General features: G+C 36.7%; 2 protein-coding genes across 3 annotated transcripts in view; both read left to right on the top strand.

The window, feature by feature from the left end:
- The first annotated feature begins 818 nt into the window (after window positions 1–818).
- LOC140323015 (macrophage mannose receptor 1-like) lies at window positions 819–10,454 on the top strand. Of its 2 annotated transcripts, XM_072399728.1 has the most exons (5): window positions 822–999; window positions 2,213–2,365; window positions 4,289–4,384; window positions 5,506–5,568; window positions 5,677–10,454. In XM_072399728.1, exons 1-5 carry the CDS (start codon window positions 930–932, stop codon window positions 6,099–6,101), a joined length of 807 nt encoding a protein of 268 aa, XP_072255829.1. In that variant the 5' UTR covers window positions 822–929; the 3' UTR covers window positions 6,102–10,454. The 2 variants fall into 2 exon arrangements, with proteins under 2 accessions (XP_072255830.1, XP_072255829.1); XM_072399729.1 differs by lacking the exon at window positions 2,213–2,365 and having other exon boundaries at window positions 819–999.
- Window positions 10,455–11,727: 1,273 nt separating this feature from the next.
- The window catches only part of LOC140323014 (CD209 antigen-like protein C), a 20,277-nt gene continuing 9,333 nt past the window's right edge, over window positions 11,728–22,671 (top strand). The window contains exons 1-5 of the mRNA XM_072399727.1: window positions 11,728–11,883; window positions 13,643–13,723; window positions 15,232–15,342; window positions 20,548–20,589; window positions 21,558–21,608. Of these exons, the coding sequence (XP_072255828.1) occupies window positions 11,847–11,883; window positions 13,643–13,723; window positions 15,232–15,342; window positions 20,548–20,589; window positions 21,558–21,608 (322 nt within the window). The 5' untranslated portion in view covers window positions 11,728–11,846. The remainder of the gene's footprint in view (window positions 11,884–13,642; window positions 13,724–15,231; window positions 15,343–20,547; window positions 20,590–21,557; window positions 21,609–22,671) is intronic.

Below are 22,671 nucleotides of genomic sequence, written 5' to 3'. Positions count from 1 at the left end.
GAGGTGCTGCACATGATGATTTTTGCTAGACGACCCTTAATGAACCACTGATTGCATCTGAACATTGGTTTCCATTGCTAAGGCACTGTTCATATGATAGGCATCATAACATGATCTAAATGTAATTTTTAGAGATACAACCTTTCCTGTTTCTGTTATCCAATTATGTTCGATGGTTGGAAGAATCATGAATATGTGGATTTTTATATATTTAAGTGATGATGGAGTGCTGTTGACCATGATGGTCTGCATGAGAAGATAAGCTAACTGGGGTATAAAAAAAGCAATTCAAGTTTTATAAAGTGAAAATTTATTGTTTATAAATTCTATAGGAGAGTTCTCTGACCCTCCTGATCTGCTTGTGCTATCAGTATTATTTTCCCTTATTGGTGACATTTATTTTTGATGATTAGTGGTGTGTTTTTAGGAAAATTTCATTTTGCCAAAAAATTGCTTGTTTCCCAATTGAAGGGTAAAGGGTTGTCGTTTGGCACAAGAATATGTTCAGAAGTATTGAAAAAAGGTTTGCAATTTCTCAAAAATCTGAAATTGTAAGGAAATATATTTTCTCTCTTTTGAGAAATGCTTTCTCTTTTGTTTGCACATTTACATGTAAGCTACCATGGAAGATGTAGTTCTATATAAACCAGGAATAATAATTAAAACATAGAACATGATATATGTCTTACAGAACACTCAAGTGTCTTTGTATCGTCCTCAATTTCCTGTGTGAGTGACAGTGCTCCTTTTTATCCCTATCTCTTCCTCTAAACCTTGCCAATGACATTAATGTAACCAACATCTTGACAATCATAAACTGCAGGCATTGAACATGCCCCAAAATTACATATCCTGAGAAATATTATGTGTGTGGATGTAACGCCATTGTACAGACAGAAGTGCCGGTACTGGCTGTTTAGTGCAGGAAGATGTACGGTAATGTGGATTATGTTCCCCCAGCTCACTTTGAAGACAATACTCTAAAGAGAAGCCCATCAGGTATTTATAACAACTGCTGGTCATCACAAAAACTTCACAGGTTTTTATGTATTATATATTACATTGCCACCACCAGAAGAATATAGACTGTCCTACCGCTAGCTTTAGCAGAAGACATGGTCATGAGAGCTGTTTTTTAAAAAAAACTTTCTAAAAGAAAAACTTTTTTTCAGTGAGCCTTTCCTAGAAGTTGTCTTAGAAGTTTTAGGATGGTTGAAAATATATACATATCATTTAAACCGGAAACTGAAAAATAATACATTGCAGTACTGTAGAACAATCACTTCCTATTGCCTTTACATGGTGGATTTTTGGGATCTTGTATTTCTGGCAAGATTACCATGCATTTTTAGTACTTTAAAGGTTATCAAATATAACACAACCCCTACATCTGAGGCCTAGTGAGCTGTATTTTATTATATTTTTGTTTTGGGGTTTTAATGCTTTTAATAGTGTTATTTAAGTTTTCCTTGCGGTGTATATTATTGTAATGACACATTACATCTCTAATTAAATGTTGCTGTGTTTTTCTGTAGTAAGGCTAAATGGATAGGATAGTTAAAAGGAGATTCATTAACCATTAGAAGACATTTAAAGCACCCTTAAAATCACCAAAAGGACCTTCATTTTGCCTTTTCCACTGACTCAAATGCTCCTGATCTTTGATAACATATCAGGCTATATCTTACTATCTCACTAATTGATTATTACTATCCATTTTTGGGAACATTGCACATTACCTAACTGCAATATTCATAAAATAAAAAGCTTTAATGACTACATTGAGAAGAGACAATCGCAGCTCTTGGGCATAAAATATAAGACAAAGACTTAAAACTTTAGAGACTATGTAAACTGTCATTTCTGACCTGGTTCCACAAAAATTGCTCGTCTGGTTGCTGTTCTGATCCTTTTATACCTTCTGAATCAGTGAAATAGAATGAATATGAAGCTGTTTTCAGATGTGTAAACCAAAAGATCAGCTTTATCTCCAGATAAATAAAATCCTTTATATAAATTCAGCAATGCCAGTTTACTTAATCACTTGATGGTAGACTATATATGGAAGTCTCCAAGTGGACATCTAATATTCTAGACAATGTCCTGTCTTTAGGTACAAGAAATTATTTTACTATGTTACTAGAGAAACTTTAAACAAAAAGGTTTTGCAGTTGCCAAAATTAGATCTTATTCATCCTGCTTCTTTTATCAGAGCAAAGTAACATCTACCTACAGGAGGAAAGTTTATATGAGCCCATACGCAGTACAGAAAAACCAGACCCACACCATTTGTGGAGATTATCTTCTACAGGTAGCAGCGTGGAAGAAAATGGACTTCACTGGAAATATATCCCACCAAAACAAGGTAACCCTAATTGGATGACATCCAGTTCCCTATAGCACTTCTTTATATCTCAGGGTCGGTGGCCAGATGTAGACAGTAGCAGACCATCCCTGGTGATCACTTTAATCACATTTCATGATCCTCATCAGAAACCTTATTGAGAGGATGAAAATACAAGAGCACAGCTTAGAGACAAATATAGGAGTGTTCCCATTTTATTGCAGTCAATGCCAGACAATGGATAATAATAGGATCATCGGGTAATATTTACCTTAAAACGCACACAAACTATGGAGATCGATCACATAATAATATTACACAATAAATAATATACATATTCTTACTGGGCAGTTAGGTTAAAACTAAAGATCATTGACCTCCCACCCAAAATTTTATGTTTTGTATGCTATGATCTTTTGCAGAATAAAAATAGGGTTAGTTGAGAATTTGTAAGATGTGTTGTACTTTAGTGAATAATATATGGCCACACAGTGGGTCTGATTTATTAAACCTTTCCTAGACTGAACACAATAGACTATCATGGTGGATACACTGCAAAACTATACAATCCAGTATAATCTCAATTATCAAAAACATTGTAAACTACTTTGAATTGTTTTTGGACATTGTTATTATACCTGATTGTTTTGCAGAGTACTATTCTTTAAAGGCATTGTTATTCTGTTTTATTGTAAAGTTTCGTATAGTGCTCTCTGCGCATCCCCTGAGGAAGCCTAAGGAGCGAAATCTGTCAGATATGAGACTTTTATTGATCTCACTCTTGCACTATTTTGTGTATACTATGGACCTGATTTATTAAAGTTCTCCAAGGCTGGAGAGAATACACTTTCATCAGTCAAGGTAATCCAGCAAACCTGGAATCCATTTCTTAAAAGTCATTAGCTATTTCTTAGCAAATGTTTTCAATCCTGCACAAGATCCATTCCAAAATTGTTTTCTCTCCAGCCCTGGAGAACTTTAATACATCGGGGCCTGTGTCTAGCTAATCAGTCTGCTATCCCAAGCTATTTATTATGAAAGACCCCCAAAATATTATACCGTGCTTATACAATAAGTTGTGACAAACTTTCTTTTATTTGTTGTATTAACAAAAGAAACATTTTGTGCTGCAAAAAACCCAGTGTTTGGTATCCTTGCTTTCAAATTTAATATCATAGATATTGTGTAGTAAAAGCTAATAAATATATTTACTCCTTATTATATAAGCTTGGAAACCTAGGTACATGTATTTGCCCAATGTTAGTTGGATACACCCTTTAAGTCATTTTCATTGAGCCGCTATCACCTTGCTATGCAGCACACAAATTATGTTGTTTTTTTGCTTTATATACACTCTCCAATCAGCATGACATTTTCTATATAATATAAAAGAGAAGAACAATCAAACACAGATTGCATGCTGCAGACCAGATAGCCATGCTTAGGTATGCAAATATTCTCTTTATATGAAATCCATTTGTCACCACTATGTGACTTCAAACTACCAATATACTATTGCCACCCCTTATGTTTCTGAAGCCTTACTAAAACCAATGTCTTCACTGAAATTTTATTAAATGCTGGATAAAACACAACAATATGGTTTAGCACAGACATATTTTGCTCGTCATGATCAATAGGTGCATCATTGCACTGTTTAAAAAAATCAGTCATGCACCTGTCAGCTGAGAAAAGTAAAATTGTGAGAAAGTGAATTACGCAACTGTGTATGATATATAGATATTTTGCCATATAGATAGTAATCAGAAGTTATAAGGCAACTCTAATTCTTGTAAACAGTTTTCAAAAATAACATATACTATAATTTGTCTGGTTAAGTGAGGAATTTATCAAACAAGAAGACCTGTCTCATACAAACCTTTGTTAATAAACCTATTTTAAAATATTGTTTTACTGCGCTTACTAATCTTTTCAATGTTACAGGTTGTTATCAGAAAAGTAAAGTCCGGATTGCTTTGTGTTTTGCTGGTCTAATGCTCATCTTGACTCTTTGTGTCCTTGGAATAATTCTACCAAAGTGTAAGTATGACACCGCTAAAGTGGTAGATGGAACAAGAGATGAGCAAACTATTCTGGTTCTGGTACATATCAGGCAGATTTGTAGCTTGTGGGTATCCAATGCAGATTTCAATGCAATGTAACATTGATCAGATGCTTCAATATTGATTTTATTGATAGAAATAACATAAAAAAATCATATAGAAAATAAAATAAATTTGATTCTTGATGCCTATGTAGAGGAAATTGTGGTGGGAGGTGGTGCCTTTTGCTACTATGAAGTTTTACAAAGGCCCTTATCATTTTAATAAAACTGTATTATTATAGCCCAACAATTCCCTAAATGCTCCAAATGACAAAAAGAATAATGGCTCCAAATCACAAATGGAGTCTTCAATGCAAAAACAGATTTCAGCCAAGATGTTGGCGAGTTGGCCCATCCCCTCCCGGCCCTGTGCTCCACAATTAGGTATTGAGATTACCTATGAAAAATGATCGAATTATAGGTAGGCATGGGTACTGAAAAGGACAGGTCCAGTCAACTTCTATATTATATGTCCTTATAAAAGTCAAGACAAAATGAAAAACAAAATACATATTTATTATATGAAATGCATGCAAATTTACCTGTGTTTGATCCCTTTATTCACCCTACATTATAGAAAAAATATCTGTTGATCTGCCAGAAATACATTTACCCTGTTTTGTGGACTAGTGTTTTCTGCTCAACCGCTTAGCAATTTAAATTTCAACAAGGAGAAATTGTTTAAAGCTAAAAAAAATGATTGCTACAAAATACTTTGTTCTAATTGTTTGGAGGTATCAAACTCCAATTGGACTCTTTGATACCACTGTATCTGATATCTGCAGTGCCTAAACCCTCTATTTTCATAGATCTCCCAGTATTGACACTCCATGCTAGGTCATAAATTAATTATGATTTTTTTCATTACCAATTCAAAAAAGCTAATTCGAGTTATGTTGGGCGCGTTCTATAATGCGGATGATAAATTTTACAAATTAACTATTCTCTGCAGTATAATGCCACTCTCTGGGGTGATACTATAGTTTGATGTGCCATATCTGTACGTTTTCTTACTAATGTTCTTTAAAGAAATAGTAAAAATGTCTTTTGTTTTTAGATTCTTATATGAAAACTGAAGTGGAGTTCTTAAAGGGGGAACAGAAAAAATTGGCATCTCTGGGTATATAATTAATTTTTTAATTTTATTTTTTTAATTTTTTTTTTTACTTTAGACATATATATATGATTTGTATATTTGAATTTCATTTTTTGGCTTTTTCCTTCACAGGTTCATTCCTTGTTTATAGCGAATCACATGCAAAGTGTGCTGAAGTGCGTTCCACGAGCTCCTTGTATCAATTTGAGCTTACCGCCTCCAATTGCTCCCCAGATTCCTTTTCTCAGTTTTTCCGCTGGCTCCCAAGAGGCAGACTTATGAGCACAATGGTGGGACTTTGTGTAGGTGCAGAGAAAATACGCACAAATCAGCCTATGCGGCTCTTTGAATGCAACAATGAAAGAGTCATTAACTGGGTTTGCACTAATGAGACTCTGTTGGGTGTTAAAGGAGAAAGTCTTTATTTTAACTTTGGGAATAACCGAGAGAGGATCATCATGCTTTACTGGGGGACTGGTGTATGGAGCCGTTGGAAAGCACAAAGCCTCGAAGGACAGGTACAAGATGGAGGAGCTTGTGTACATTGTTGTGCCTGATCATCAGACTAAATATTTTCCAGAATATTTTTAGGATGAATGTTTCCTAAAATAGAATACCACTTGAACAATTTTGTTTTTGTCTATTTTTTATGTCTATACAATCCAAGGCCAAACGCATGTGGGCACCCATGTTGTCCAACTAATGTAGATATTGGGCAGCCACAGTTACTGATTTTATTTAGCTATGCTGATAAAAGAAAGGAACAGTTTTTGCAATACAGACAAAAAACTGCTAGGAACAGATCTTTTAACCAAACCTTCTACCTCTGATTAAGCTACCAATTCAAAAAAGAGAGTTTGTAAGTTTGTAAGGATTTGTAATATAATACAGTATGGTGTAACCAATATCATATTTCAATATTTTAATATTTACAGTTTTAGACTGCCTATGAAAATTAAAGTGTATCCATTGTATCTACGTGCAATTAATAATCATACAAAGCTTTACAAAATTCTGATGTGCTAAAGTAAAATTAACCAGTCACCAATCCTATGAGACTCTCTAAAGTGCAATTATTAAAACTATGAAAACTCTGTGTTGTAAAGTAGTTCAAAGTTTTTTTTCTAATTCTAGCATACCCTATCCAATGCTTTTTTTCCATAAATACAATTTAAATCTTGTGATACATCCAATGACATTGGTCTTACCAAGAGAGTTATTCCCAGGAAAGAACACTTTGGTCTTTTGCTTTTTTATTATCTCTTTCTCTCACAGCCTACTTTTCATTGCCACCAGTTGGTGGTCAATGGGAGTAAAATGGCCTAGAGCTGTGGTTAGCTGGAGGAGAAATATCACCCTTTTATTGGAATCATTGAAAGAAACAGGGAGCCATCATTGGTCTCACTGGGATGAATAATGCCCCATTGTATGTGTTATTGATATAAATAGTGCACCATCTTTTGTATCAGTGTAAGGAATAGTGTTGGTGTCAATCAGAGGAATTGTATCCCATCATGGGTAGCAATGAAAATACATTTTTACCCAGCATTGTTATCAGTGGGAAGAATATTGCCCCATCAATGGTATCATTGTGGGAAATTGTGTCCAAACAATTGGGAGGAATGGGAGGAACTGGGTCTTGGGTGGAACTTGTGTCTTAGTGGGTGGAATTGTGCCCCATCATTGACGTCAATGGTTTTGGGTTAGTCAGGTTGCTGTAATGAATGGAGGAGAAACAAAATTTCAGCTAGTATTTATAAAAAATGTCCAATTAAATTATACTAATATGTTGTTGTTGAACATAACTTTTGATAAAACATTGGATAACAGTGTCCTTTTACACAGCACATCTCAGCTTTTTACCTAATAAAATGCTCTGCAATTACATTTATATAGAAACCAATTTTGTATGTTGCATATATTGAGTGCTTCTAATTGTATATAAAGAGCAAGTTTTGTGCAAAACTTTCTTGATGTGTCTCCCTGGTCTACCATCGTACAGAGAAGAAAATTGAATCTGGGCATCAATGACCTCTTGTCCCAAAAAGGTTGAGTACAAATTTAACTCACAAATTATTGTCCTAATTCCTATTACCTGCACTTTTGCTGACCATGGAGAAATATAAAAAAGAAAATCATATACAGGATGTTATCATTACATGCTCAAGCCTCCTACAGTTCTCAGAAAAAAATATTTTTAGCAACAGAAGTTCCTTAAATCTCATTTCTGGGAAATTCAAAAATGTTGGTTATGAATAGTAAAACAAGTAAACAAAAAAAATCTGAAAACCAGAGCTGAAAAATCTTTCTGGTGGTTAAGCAGGGTTTGTCACCTGGTCAGGCAAACCGGGCCAACTTCTAGTTAAACTGAACCCACATCCCAAATTTCAAACCTAACTCAAGATTAAGACACGAACAGGTAGGACCACGCAAAACCCGAAAACAATTTTGGAGGAGTTCAGCGCGTTTTATCATAAACTGTATAATGCTCTCCAATCTCTAATATGGTAGCTGACGACTTCATGGGTTCTGTGAACCTTCCTAAGCTTAAAGCTGCCCAAAAACAAAAGTTAGAAGAACCCTTCTCCTTAGAAGAGACTTTGCAGGTACTAAAACACCTTAAAACTAATAGTGAATCAGGACCTGACGGCTTCTCAAACGCCTTCTATAAAAAGTTCAGAATTAGGTTGGGCCCCCATCTGGTGGGATACTTTAATGCCCTAGGGGAGTGTGAGAACTTGCGAGGCCAACCTAGCTTGCATAAGTGTAATTCCCAAACCGGTAAAACACCCTTCATCTGTCTTCAACTATCGTCTTATCTCACTCAATTGTGATCTCAATATCCTCACTAAAAACCTTTCCCTCCACTTGAACTCTTTTCTCAGTAGCTACATCCATCCTGATCAGTTTGGTTTAATACCATTTTGCCAAGCCCCTGATCAAACCAGGCAGTCTTTATACCTAATTTCAGCAAATTCCACTAACTGGGACAGGAGTTCAGCCAGGAGAGCCATGCTTCTAATATGACCTCCAAATGGCATTTGACAGACTGCGTGGGTTTATCTATATTATGTTGAGTTAAATGCATTTTATAGGTACCTTCCTGCAAATTCTGGCTACTTTATACTAATCCTCTGAAGCAAAAGTCTCCTTGGGGGGCTATTTGTCTGATAAATTATCCATCAAAAAGGGCACCAGGCAAGGCTGCCCCCTATCAACCCTGCTGTTTGTTCTCGCAATGGAACTGCTAGTGATAGCAATACATACCTGCCCGGATGTTAGAGGGATCATATGCAGAGGGGTTGAACACAAACACTACTAATTACTTTACCTAACCTATTTAAATTTTTTAAACAATTTGCAGACTTTCAGGCCTACGGTTTAACCACTCTAAGTCAATGGCCATGAGCGTAAGTCTGGATCAAGCCACCACTGCTTCCCTTAATCAGGCCTTTGACCTGGAGTGGCATACAGCTGACTTACCGTATCTAGGGATAAAACTCGAATAATATACCGATCCCACGAAGGTCACTCGATCTGCTCCAATCCAAGGTCATGGAAATTATATGGGGTCGTAAAGGGAGTCGCATCAATTGCACAAACATGCTCTCCCCTAAAGAAACAGCATGTTCCAAAGGCCCCAATGGGTGGATATAAGAAGCTCAGCCCTGTACAGAGACAGAAATTGCTCCCCTTATGTGCATACCTAACCGCGTGGGACCCAAGATATCATACCTATCCCTACGCCAACCAGATGTTAGCTCAGCTTATGCACCTTTTACCCACCGGGAATGCCACCATATCAGTTTGGTTGGTGGTGTAACCACGGGTTTCTCAGAGTTGGGGACCTTATATTGGGAAGGCGTAAACTGCATTTTATTTATTTAGTTCAAAATAAAAAACTTCCCCTATCCGAATGTTTTTGCTACTCACAGCTTCACTCTTTTATAAACTCTAAACTCTCTCAGACTCCTCCCCCTTATTGCAAAACAGCATTTAAAAGTACCTGTAGGACCTTGGCTGACTCGATGGGACAGATCTCAGTTCCTTACTCTGCACTGTTGGTTCCCTCCTCCAAACTACCCTGTATGAAAGCCTGGGAAAGGGATATCAACCAATCATGGGACTTGGAGGACCAAGATAGCACAAAATATTTCTAAAGTCTCACTTAACTTGAATCTAGTTGAATTGAACTACAAGGTAATGCTATGCTGGTACCTAGTCCCTACCAAAGAAGAACCAAATGTTTCCCTGGTTCTTCGGCCCTCCTGGTTCTTCATCCCTCGGGGGATGTGGAGGGATAGGGGACATTTAACATATTTGGTGGTCTTTCTCAGTGGCACAGGAATTCTGGAAAAAGGTATGTGACCTTCTCATCCTGGTGGTGCAAACTTCTCTTCCCCTCAGACTGGAAAGCACCCTACTGAGCAAAATTGATATACCTTTGCGAAATACACAAGGAAATGTTTTAATTATCTGCTCCTAGTGGGTAGAACCACACTGGCCCAGGCCTGGAAGTCACCATCAATATCAATGGCACCTTTATTGGTGAAATTAAATTGGATAATGGTGAATGATAAGCTAACCTGTACCATTAAAGATACCCCACATGCCTTTAAACTCACCTGGGATCTGTGAATTGCACATTGTTCCTCGGCTCAGTCTCCTTTTCTGATGTTGACACCCTTCCCCCCTAGCCAAACTATTACCTAATAAGTGTAAGCAATATTTCTGAGACTGCCAAGATTTTTGGATATATGTTTCTTTTCAGTTAATTCAAAAAATACTCTGTAAACCTGTTTTGTTTTTATGTTTAAATGATACGTGTATTTTGCTGTTCAAATTCAGTTGTTATGTAAATTTCACATTTTCTATTTTACTGAATAAAAATCTATTGAAATAAAAACAAATCTGGTTGATCTGGGGATCACTTAACTTGTGCAAAAGTGATACATGTTACATACATCCCTGGCAATATTTACATAATTACATGCAATTATATCCTAACTGCATAACACATAGTTACATAATATCATGTTATCAATGAGTTCCAAAATGAACGGATTATTTTATGTAATATTTTATTTACTTTATTTTACTATTCTACTATATTTACTATTATAAATAGACATGACAAATCTTGCATTGCAAATTTACAAGAAAGAAAGGAGGTAAAGGAAAGATTCTGGTGGAATTATGCATAATGTGGGCATGAATCATTGACATCCATCCTACACAGATTTACTGGTTTTAATAATACATGTCTTTTCTGAAACATTTTAATGCTTTTCTGTGAGTTCATCAAAATCTGGATATTAGTAATACCTAATGTTAACTGGTGGTTCTCCAGAAAAGTCTTGCCCTCTTTAACATGGGGGAACCATTGATATAACTTTCAAGGTTTTCAAGGAACCCCTGCTATAATTACTATATCCACAGCTCACAACACATTAGTGTGCAGGCCATTGCCTCTTACATTGCTGGACAGTGGAATGAATGTTATTCTTACAAATAGCCAAAAAAATAATTGGTGTCACTTAAACCGACCGGAGAAGATCAAATTGTTCATTGCTCCATGAACCTCTAGCAATCTCTGGAGAAACTCCGGTTGAGAAACAGCATGAAAATGGTAAAGTTAAGACTCTAAACATCAAAAGCAAAGATGCTGGAGAATCTGTGATAAAGCACCCCGGGTTCTTAAACTCTTAACAGAAGAGAAATAAAAATGAAAAAGGGGAAAGAGAACCCCTCATAGATATCTATGGCCCACACTAGAGACTAATGAAAAAATTAACTTGAAATATGGAGATACAGAAGCTTACAGATAATAACAGCCATGAAGCTCCAGAATGGGTCACCTGCTCAGACAGAACCTTCCAGGTGGACCAATCTTGCAGTCACATCAGAAACCAGTAAAAAATATGTTTAATTCTAGGTTGTACAAAATGTCATAGTCATGGAAGATATGATCCAACTAGGCTATTTCTCTATTTGCCTAAACTTTTTTTTACATTCTTCCAATAAATTAGGCCATGTTGAAGTGCTAAATTGTATTATTGTGTATTGTTGAGTTCTGCTATATTATTAACTTTTGTTTTAGTTACTTTTTATGATAGTATCTAAAGTATTTCAAATTATGCGAAATAACTGAAACTTCCCCGTAGTTCTGGGTCAAGTTCCTGCTTGCTTTACTCAAGTTCCTTAAATCTAAGATGCAGTACTGGGCAACCTACATTTAAGTCAGTCAGTAACAAAGAAGATAGAGATTACACAAAGAAAAGAATCACATAAATCAGCCAGGAATGATGAAGAAAACTAAAGATCCTAAGGTGAATCCAGGTATGGAATGATTTATGCATATTGGCAGGACTATAGGAAGACTTAGTGTCAGTCAATCTTATTGAAATCCTTAACACAACAAGAAATACTGACATTAGTTTGGTGAAATAATTAAACTGCACAAATACAGATTTCACTATGGACAAATTTATGTTAAAATAGATGTTCCTAATTTTTGCCTATTCAAGATACTAATGCAACTTTTATTAACTTTTATTTTCTAACTTTTATTTTCTTTAATAAGAGGGTTGCTTTGGGGGGTTGTATTTAGGCATTTAGGGTAGTTTTTAATTTCAGTAATGTTCTTTGTATTATTTTTTTATTTTATTTAAATGTTATTTTATTGATTTTTAAAGGGAGACTAACAAACAATAGGGAATAATGGGACACAGTCTGAATTAAACATCGGCAAGAAATCAAGAAACAATAGGATAACAGTAAATCAAATTTTAATTTCTTTATACTGCTTATTTTTTGCTTGTAAAAAGAATATTATGAAAAGAAGTAATAATATGTGTGTTGTTTTGGTGGCAACGGAATAGGATTAATATAGTTTAAAGTATATATAGTTTAAATGTACACACCTCAAGAACAATGTAAAACATTGGTCCAAGTGTTTTAATAGCAGTAACACATTCCCACCAGGGAATGTTTGAGGGAATATCAGATTCAATATTATTATAAATTTGGAATCTGACATTATAACTTATCTGACATACAGTATATTTATAAACATATTATAAAGGTTATAATAATAGAACCCAAAATGTTGATTGAGTTTGATTCATTTGTAGCCTCTGAGCGATATAACTAATTTAATACATTTCTTAAACAACAAAATAGCAAGCACTGCAGTTTTAGAGATGTGGACATCATGCTGAGAATTCCTCACTTTTATGAAATGTATTTGTAGTAATAATTAAAAATATTGGTAAGATTTTTCTCACTATTATGAAATTAAAATTATAATTGGTATTAGTCCAGTTATAAAAATAAAATATTACTGCAAAATGTAGGGTTCTATTCATAAAACGGAATCAAACTTTCCCTTATGGGAATCTTCCAGGATGTGTTTCAATGCCAGTAATTCATTCCCACCAGGTAATGTTTGAGGGAATGTTAGACTCTAGTGCAAATCTCATTAGGCATTAGCATTGAGCACCTCATGTAGGTCTTGGCGACCTATATTTTGATTAAATTTCATTCACCTAAATCTGTGTTTAGTTTGCAAGCCTAATAAGTGCAACTTAGATAGGTAAACAGGATGAGAGCAAAAAATGCAAATATTTTATCATACCTAATATTAATAGAACATAAATCAAACCATCTTGTCCTTTATTGCCAAATCGACATATTGACCTGTCTTTTGGTGGCCAGAACTCACCTTTGGGCATATTGTTGGTCTTAAGCCATGTTTTTTAGATAGCAATACAATGACTCTGAGCTAATGTTCAAAGTCATACAGCCCCATCTTCCTTCCTCTAAAAGTCAGACTAAGTGGGCAATGCATTTAATATATTAAAATACAGATCACAAAGTAGCAGTGACTCATGTAGAGCCTGTACCAGTGTAAGTTTTTGATTACGAGTAAAGTGGTGAGTGGTAGCATCAGTGGGCAGGTAGAATTAACCCCTAACTTAATAGGGACCCATTTGTGATCCAGAAGAGGTTTTCTTATATTGCTACAAGAAAAAATGTTATTTTACTTTCATGTGTGTGATCATGTATATTCATATCACGGTTGACGCTTTGTTTTTAGAGAATTCCTGTGAGCCAAATACATATGTCAACCTAGCAGATCTGAAAGCAAAGAGGAAACAGGAGATTCCAAACCCAAAAAGTGAGTTATAACAATGTGGGCATGTGTTTTATTACTGTGATTGTATTGCTCAGTTCCAGCTTTCTGCTTGTAGCTTTAAGACACTTTTAGGCACATAGCTTTCTTCCATAGGCACAACCTGTAAAAGGGTAAGCATGGTAGTTCCAGACTTCAGTGCTAGGTCCTCATAACAGGCACAAACTGTGTCTGCTAGGGATTTCAACTCCAGACACGTATCCTTTCAGGACAGGGCTCAGCTGTTTTATTAGTGCATGGGATGATCCATCTAAAAGGAGCTTCTTGCACCACCCCTCCCTAATTGGCTACTCAATGAAGCCAGCCAGATAGGGTAATACAGAGAACCCTAAACACACCAAAACTTGCACCATATGAAATCAGTTAGCTAAAGCTAAAAACTGTTAGAGAACACCTCCCAACATAAAGAATGTGTCCCCTCTTGAAGCCAATGAATCCTGACTCATCAGCTTCACAACTACAGTGAACTAATACAACAGCTATTCTTCATGTTTCTCAAGGGTTGTGCTTCTATTTCTATATTAGAGGTTAAGGATTAATAGCCACGCCTTAAATTGTTAAATAGTTTAGGAGAAATGAAGAGGCAGAAAAAAGAGGGCTTTGTGGCTAAAACGGCTTCAATGTATTATAATGATGTATTCAGATATACATTTCTCATACATAAATACAGTACATAAGGCACATCCATGCCCCATTAAATAGTCATGGGGTCTGGATGTTGGTACTATGCATCAGATTCCTAAACAAAATACTCGCAATTGTGTTAGTGTTTGAAAGTGTTATACCCGACGCGTTTTGCCTTGGTGGGCTTCTTCAGAGGTAATACTTTGATGCACAGTCTACTTAGATGGATAGGTAATACATCAAAATCATGTATATGTACGTTCTTAAAATATATTATACATAGCAGATATCTAAATAACAGTTATATAGCAGTATACATATATATATACAACTTAAAAGGTTTGGTACGCTCCTGTCATCAACCCATCCATTACATCCAAAACAAGTATTGAAGTGTGAATAAACATTATTGCGCTGTTTGTTGTTATTTGTAAACAGCGCATATATGGGTCCATCTATCCATCTATGTAGACGGTGCATCAAAGTATCACCCCTGAAGAAGCACAACAAGGTGAAACGCATCGGGTGTAATACTTCCAAAAATGAACACGGTTGCAAGCATTTTGTTTAGGAATCGGATGTAGTACCAACATCCGGACCCCATGACTGTTTAAAGGGCCATGAATGTGCCTTTCTTTAATTATGTATGAGAAATGTATTATTGAATACATAATTCTAATAGATTGAAGCCTTATTAGCCACAAACCCCTCTTTTTCTGCCTATTCATTTATCCCAAGCTTTTCATCATGTAAAAGGTTCCTCAGATCCCTCTGAGTTTGCCCAGCTAACCTTCCAAACCAAAATCCCAGCATTGTCCTACATCAGCTGCAGATGCACTCACTACTCCCTTTGTCTATAATTATTTCAGAGATTCCAGCTGCCAAGAAAGGCCACAATCAAGTTATACTGATTCTGGTAGTTCTCCTAATCTTGACGTGCCTGATTTTGGTCATCTTGACGACTCTACTGTTTATTGAATGTGAGTATGAGTCACAAATTTGTTATCTCTGTTCTGTTTTGGGATTGAAAAAAAGAAAGAAATATAAAACTTTTTTTGCACCTTTAGACCTTTGTCTTTGTGTCATACTATGGACTTGTACAGATTTTCTAAGGATGGTAACTGTAACAACAGTAACTGTAAAGATATTGACACATATTCCAAATTTGTTATTCCAACATTGGGCCTGATTTAATAAAGCCCTCCAGTATTGGAGAAAGTAGACTATCATGGGAGAAAATGGGTCATCTACAGACCTGGAATGAATCTTGTCCGGGATTGAAAACATCTGCCATCGAATAGTAAGTGATCTTTAGGAAATCCATTTCAGGTGTGCTAGATTACCCAGGTTCACCTCTGATAGTCTATCTTCTCCAGTCCTGGAGAGGTTTAATAAATCAGGCCCACAGTCATTTCTAGATTTGGATAAAACATGGCAAGGTTAGATGCTCTGCTTCTTCTTTTTTGATGTGTGTAGAGGTTACCTGACAGGTTACATTGAATTACAGGAACTACATAGTCAAAGTGACACCTGATCTTTAACAAAGTGCAAGGGGTGATATTATTATTATTATTATTATTATTATTATTATTATTAATAATAATAATAAACAGGATTTATATAGCGCCAACATATTACACAGCGTTGTACATTAAATAGGTATTGCAAATGACAGACTAACACAGACAGTGATACAGGAGGAGAGGACCCTGCCCCGAAGAGCTTACAATCTAGAAGGTGGGAGAATTTACACACAATAGGATGGGAGATATGTAGTGGTGGGAAGTAGTGATGGTTTCAAAAGACGAGTAGGCAAGTTTGAAAAAAATGGGTTTTGAGAGCTCTTTTAAATGAGCAGAAAGTAGGAGCAAGCCGAATAGGACGAGGAAGACCATTCCAGAGAGTTGGGGAAGTTCTAGAGAAGTCTTGTATCCATGCGTGTGATGAGGGTATGAGTGAAGAAGTCATTAGTAGGTAATTGAAGGAGCCGAGAGAGCGGCTGGGGGAGTATTTTTTTTACTTAGTCAGAAATTTAAGTGGGACAATAACTGTGGAGGGATTTGAAGGCAAAGCACAGGAGTTTGAATTTGATTCTAAGGTGAAATGGAAGCCAATGGAGAGAACTACAAAGAGATGCCGTGGAAGAGGAGCGGAGGGAAGGGTAGATGAGTCTGGCTGCAGAATTCATGATAGATTGTAGTGGAGAGAGTTGGGTTAGTGGAATACCAGAGAGAAGGATATTACAGTAGTCCAGACGAGAGATGATAGGAGCGTGTACAAGGAGTTTGGTGGTCTCTGGGGAAAGGTAGGCGCGGATTTTGGAGATGTTGCGTAGGTGAAAGTGACAGGACCTGGAAATGTTTTGAATATGGGGGGTAAATGAGACACCAAGACAACGTGCCTAAAGGGGAGGGCTGAATAACAGTGTTGTTAACAATTAGATATATGTCAAGGTGAGATTTGGAATTTGAGGGGGTGATGATGATGAGTTCTGTTTTATCCAGGTTGAGTTTCAGGAATCGGTCAGACATCCATGATGAGATGGCTGACGGGCAGCATGAGACCTTATCCAGGACTGAGGGAGACAGGTCAGGGGTGGACAGATAGATTTGAGTGTCATCAGCATACAGATGGTACTGTAAGCCAAAGGAGGATATGAGACTACCGAGAGAGGAGGTGTACAGAGAAAAGCGAACCGGTCCAAGGACTGACCCTTGGGGAACACCAACAGGGAGGAGAGTCGGTGAGGAGGAGTTACCACTGAAAGAAACCTGAAAGGAGCGGTCAGACAGATAGGAAGCAAACCAAGAAAGAGCAGTGTCACTGATACCAATGGAGTGCATGATTCGTATTAGAAGGGGTTGATCAACAGTGTCAAAAGCAGAGGAAAGATCAAGGAGAAGGAGCAGGGAACAGTTGCCTTGAGACTTAGCTCTCATGAGGTCATTGGCCACTTTAGTAAGGGTTGTTTCAGTGGAATGGGCAGCTCTAAAACCAGACTGGAGGGGGTCAAAGATAGAGTTGGTGCTCAGGTAATGGGTGAGTCTTTTGTAGACAAGGCGTTCAAGAAGTTTGGAGACATATGGGAGAAGGATGATAGGGTGAAAAGTCAGTAACCCTAGTAGCTGATGCACTTCTTTGCTACAGGATGCTTCCAAGTTGAGGCCCCCAGGCTCTCCCCACCACAGGGGAACAGGAACACGTGGCTTAAGTGCAGGTACACCGGGCAGGGATAGTCCAAGACTGGTCAGGTCAGGGTACGTGAGGGACAACAGAAGATGTGGTCAAAGACAAGTTCAGGGCATGGAGAAATCAGACAAAGAATGCTGGGTGAGGTATACATGCTGGTGATCCAGCAGTGTCTGGCATGATTGAGGACATTTAAATAGCCCCCCTAATTATTAGTCCTCTCCATGCATATACTAGGTTGTTCATTTACCAAGGTGAAATATCAACCTGCAAATGATAATTCACCTAGCTTATTTATTGTGGTGATTGCTCAGCAGACCTTGTTTTTCATTTACTAAGCTAAGGGAAATGCAAAGGCATTGCATGTGAACAGCTATAATTCTTTAGTAAATCAATTTTAATGCAACATCAAGGTGCTCTGAGCTCACACTCCTACTGCACAGGTTTATTTAAAATAAGTTCCTCTTCAATGCATGAAATATGTGTCATTCTGTTACTGATACAATCAGTTTAGCAAAGCTGAAAAGTGTGTGGGTAAGCTGACCTCCTCCTGACCTCTGAAACAGACTTTCCAATCTTCCAAATGAAATTTCTACTGTAAGACTCTATAAGAGTATTTTACAGAATTTCCTATTTGTGTATACTTTGATTACACTTGTAAATGCATTTTTTGGCTGAGTTAGATCTTACACTTGTTTTTAATTAATGTTTGGGTGGTGAATCCAGAAATGACCCCAGTTTTTTGCTATCACATTCAGTTTTTACGATACAGGTTACCTTCCATTTTTGTAAAAAAACATACAAATTTTACATACAATGAAAAAATAATGAAATAGTAACTTGAGTGTACTGTTTGTTCACATTTCTCTTGTTCATATCCTTCAGTTGGCAAAGCTTTATGCCTTCATCAGACCCAGTTTCATGTGCAGAGGCGGGAATATAATATTCTTTCTATCAACAAGTGGCTCATGTAGAATGTTTGGATCACCTGGTTTTAGTGCAGATCTTGGAGGCCAATTCCTTTCCAACCAATGCCTCTCTCGAGCTCTCTTGTCCCTGTTGTCTGTTGTCTCTGTGTATCTGCATTGCTGACCATGAAGGAAGCATACCATTTTAAGGTCAACACAGATGACCCAATTGTGTTGGTGATATTGTAACAACTCATTGACTCTCCTTATGTCTGCATATTTTTCACAAAGAGAAACTGAATGGCCGATTGGGACTGACCCAAATATATTGGCATTGTGAAAGGGGACACACTTTAAGCTCCGCTTTGAGCTATCAATGAATAGTCACCATTCAGTTGACTTATAGATTGGAATTCCCTGTTCCTCCATTAAACCAGGTATGTTATGTAAATACACAAAGCCACTGTCAGTTCAAAAGCACTGCAGAAATGCAATTTCTCTGTTTAGAAAGTATGATACCTTCGTTCCTTTTTTCAAGTAAGTTTTTCTCACACAGTTTTGATGCTAGGAGTTCTGAAGCCTTCTTTGATTGTCCCAAATTACGTGCCAAATCACTCAACTCATGCTGATCAAATCCCTTACGAATAGAGTCCTCTTCAATTTCAAACTCTTCATCATTGTTGTCACCTAGTTCATCACCATAATCATGTTCTTCGAGAGAGGGTAGTGTAAGGAAAACCGGCACTGGGATTTCATCTGAATGAGCCACTGGGCGTATAGCGTATGGTAGACTAGGATACTCTATGTTACATTTATTTTTCTTGTTATATCCTGAAGTTTTTACTATACAAAAGTAACAGTCACTGAAATGATCTGCTGGCTCTCACCAAACCATTGGTATACCAAATGGCAGCTTATCACGTGTTCCCCTTGTCCACATCTGAAACCCGTGACACACTGTTTGCACACCTTATGAGGGGCCCAAGACTTATCTTGATCACCAAGTTTAACTTGAAATATGCCAAATAGGCTTACTCCACTTTATTCCATTTTAATGTAAATAAGATTAAACATATAGGTCAACAAAAAAATGTCTTCTAAATTGTCCCCCAGTGTATTTTTTCTTCTTCTGACTTGCAACATTTGATTATTTTTCTAAAAAATGATAGCTCTGCTGCTTGGGACTATTTCTTATATTTTGCATTTTTAGCATTTTCTTATTGTGGTCAGGGCTAAAAAGCTAAAGCTAAAAAATAATACACAAGTATATATATTAAATATATTAATATTAAACAGGTGGCACTCTTGGGTTCATCTATCATGATTTCCTGTTTCTCTTTACCATCTGTTGTCAAAAGCCTATTGTCTGCATAACTCAGTAGCCCTAGTCAAAAAAAAAATCATACAGGACCTGAATGTTTAAAGCTCTATTGAACCCTAAAATAATCTGTCATGTTCCTTAGAATAGTATGTGGTTAGAGTAGAAAGAGGTAATAAAGCAGCTCACAGTTGTTTTCCTATTTTCTGCTCTTTTGTAGACCCCAAGGTATTAACTAAAGCTTACTTCCAATCAGTGACCTGAATATATCGATGCAAGAATGTTCCCTTCTGGCTGAACCTTTGGAACCTTATGCTCGATTAAAATGACTGCCCCACTGAAAATGAATATTTGTTACTATCTGACTAACATGCATTCATTCTTTGATTTGGTTTGACCCTAATTACTAGAGGTAATTACTAGAGCCTACATAAAGATTTATTTATAAATGTGAATATCTAAGCATGACACTTGAATTGACCATTTATCCCTTTTTTAGTTATTGGTGTCTGGTTACCTACATCCCCTGAAGAAGCACTTTTGCAAAACGTGTTTGGGGCATAGGACCAACTTGAAACTAACAATTAATATTATTAATATGGTATCATTTGACCATGAAATGTTGTTTTATAAACTTTTCTACAGTATGCACCTTTTATGTTGTCAACAAAATTTTTTTTTTTCTAAGACAACAACTGATGGGACTTTTTGTACTTTTTTTGGAACTTTCATGCAAGTGCTCTTACCCTCATTATTGATTTTCCTCCTAGATAAGAACATTTCCAATGAACTGTCACAAATGAAAAGCAATGGTAAGCATTTATATCTAAGTACTTTGACATAATTCAACAATAAAGTCTTGCTATTTGTGGCTTGTATCCCTGAAGTTGACCTAATTTTGTAAAGGGGCAGAACATGGAAAATGGATAAAAATATTTGTGCTGCCTAAAGTACCCTAAAGTTCCTAACTATCCCCTTCTGGGCACCCTTTGGTCCTTATTCTTCACCTACCTGAATCCTTTCAACATGTGAATGATCAGTAGGTTGGGTTCCCAGGCTTGGCAGTATAACAGGTGCTCTTAACTGGTACCTGGATGGCCAGGAATAACTTGGCAATTCTAGAAAAAAGTTAGATACAGGATTACAAGAAGATTACAAGATTAGCTCCTCCAATACAATATATAGGGCTGTCAGCTTCATTCTGGGTTTCCTCAATGTGTCTTAAGAACTCTGACCTTGAAACCCATTCTTTCTCAAACAAGGTTGTGTGAAACCCTATGGTTCCTCCAGAGGTTGTTTGTAGTTCCCTGAGATGTGGCTGATTGACCTCCAATCTGATGATACCTTCAGACTCAGAGCCAACATCTGGCACTAGAGATTGTTTTAGCTGCCTGTAAGATTTGCATTACGATCACCACTGTAAAGTATAAAAATTAGGTTTTTTAAGGCTTCTTTGTGATCCCTACTAAAACCTTATTAAAGGTATTTTAAGGGTATGAAGTGTTTCAATAGTACTAAATACAGTAATTTAGCAGCTTGTCACAGCACTGTACCTTCCAAACTTTTTGTTCATTTGCAGATAGTTTCTCTGTGAATTCTCTTGTTGGCTACATTGCAGGCTGACTATAAATCAATATGTAAATGATTTAGTATTACAGAATTTCATTTTTATTTAACCCATTACAAGGAAGCAAATTAGATATTTGTTGTTAAGTTTACTTCCATTTCATGATTTCATTTATTTGCCAATTTGCTAATTTTGTATTTTTTTACTTTGCAGTCAGCAGGCTCACTTCTCAACTTCAAGTAAATGTTGAGACCCTACAAAACAGTAAGTGATTCTGGAAGTAAACATATTTTATATATGTTCTATCAGGGGTTACGAATATTCTTCTTAACCCCTCCCTCCCCATCTCAGTATCACCTGCTAATGTGGTCAAGGCATATTATTTTTCTTTTAAAGTGATCAGTCATGGGAGAAATCTAACCCCAGGTGTAAAACAACACACAGCAGATTTTACCATGCCATTATCTATGTATCAAAAATTAATCCAAATAAGAGAAGTACAAAGAAGTAAAAAATATACGTCATGATTCAATTTGGCCTCACATTTTACTCTAGAATACTTTGGTATACAGTGGAGGTCATGTTTGACTCATTGTGCCTGATTTCATAATGCTCTTGAAAGCTGGAGAGGATACACTTTCATCAGTGAACCTGAGTGATCCAGCAAACCTGGAATGGATCGGATCCAGGACTAAGTATTTTCTAATAAATAGAATATTTGAATAGTTACTGTACAATAAGTTTGGCATACAGTGGAGGTCATGCTTGACTCATTGCGCCTGATTTATTAATGCTCTTCAAAGCTGGAGAGGATACTTTCATCAGTGAAGCTGGGTGATCCAGCAAACCTATAATGGACCTGTTTAACAAATAGCAAATGAATCCATTGCAGATTTGCTGGATCACCCAGTTTCACTGATGAAAGTGTATCTTCTCCAGCCTTGTAGAGCTTTAATAAATCAGGCCCAATGACTGCAAGGTACCCAGGTACTGCAGTTGCAAAATAAGCCCAAATCATCAACCCTCAAACACTGTGCTTCAAAGTCTGTATGAGGTTTTTGTGCTGATATGCTATGTTTGGTTTTCACTAAACATGGCATCATATATTATGCTATTATATAAGAACATTGCTCTAGAATTATTTTGGTTGGCTCAGATGCAACTTTGCAAACCTAAGCCATGCTGCCATGCACTCAGTGATGATGGAAGCTTGCAATAAATGCAGCGCCTTTCCTTGGGTAATCATCCTCACCTCCTGGAAGCCTTTCAAAACTGGTGCAAAAGGGTCTGATCCGTTAACGCACTCCAAGACTCAAGAAGTTGTATT

Source organism: Pyxicephalus adspersus, chromosome 2, assembly GCF_032062135.1.
Source record: "Pyxicephalus adspersus chromosome 2, UCB_Pads_2.0, whole genome shotgun sequence".
Taxonomy (NCBI): Eukaryota; Metazoa; Chordata; class Amphibia; order Anura; family Pyxicephalidae; genus Pyxicephalus; species Pyxicephalus adspersus.
The sequence above is the reverse complement of the archived record's forward strand: the minus strand, read 5'-3'. Positions and strand labels throughout refer to the sequence as shown.

Coding starts and splice junctions, on each gene's coding strand:
- LOC140323015 (XM_072399728.1), top strand. CDS start 930: ATGTACGGTAATGTGGATTATGTTCCCCCAGCTCACTTTGAAGACAAT. Junction 4,385..5,505: donor TGGAATAATTCTACCAAAGT/GTAAGTATGACA, acceptor TTTTGTTTTTAG/ATTCTTATATGAAAACTGAA. Junction 5,569..5,676: donor GAAAAAATTGGCATCTCTGG/GTATATAATTAA, acceptor TTTCCTTCACAG/GTTCATTCCTTGTTTATAGC.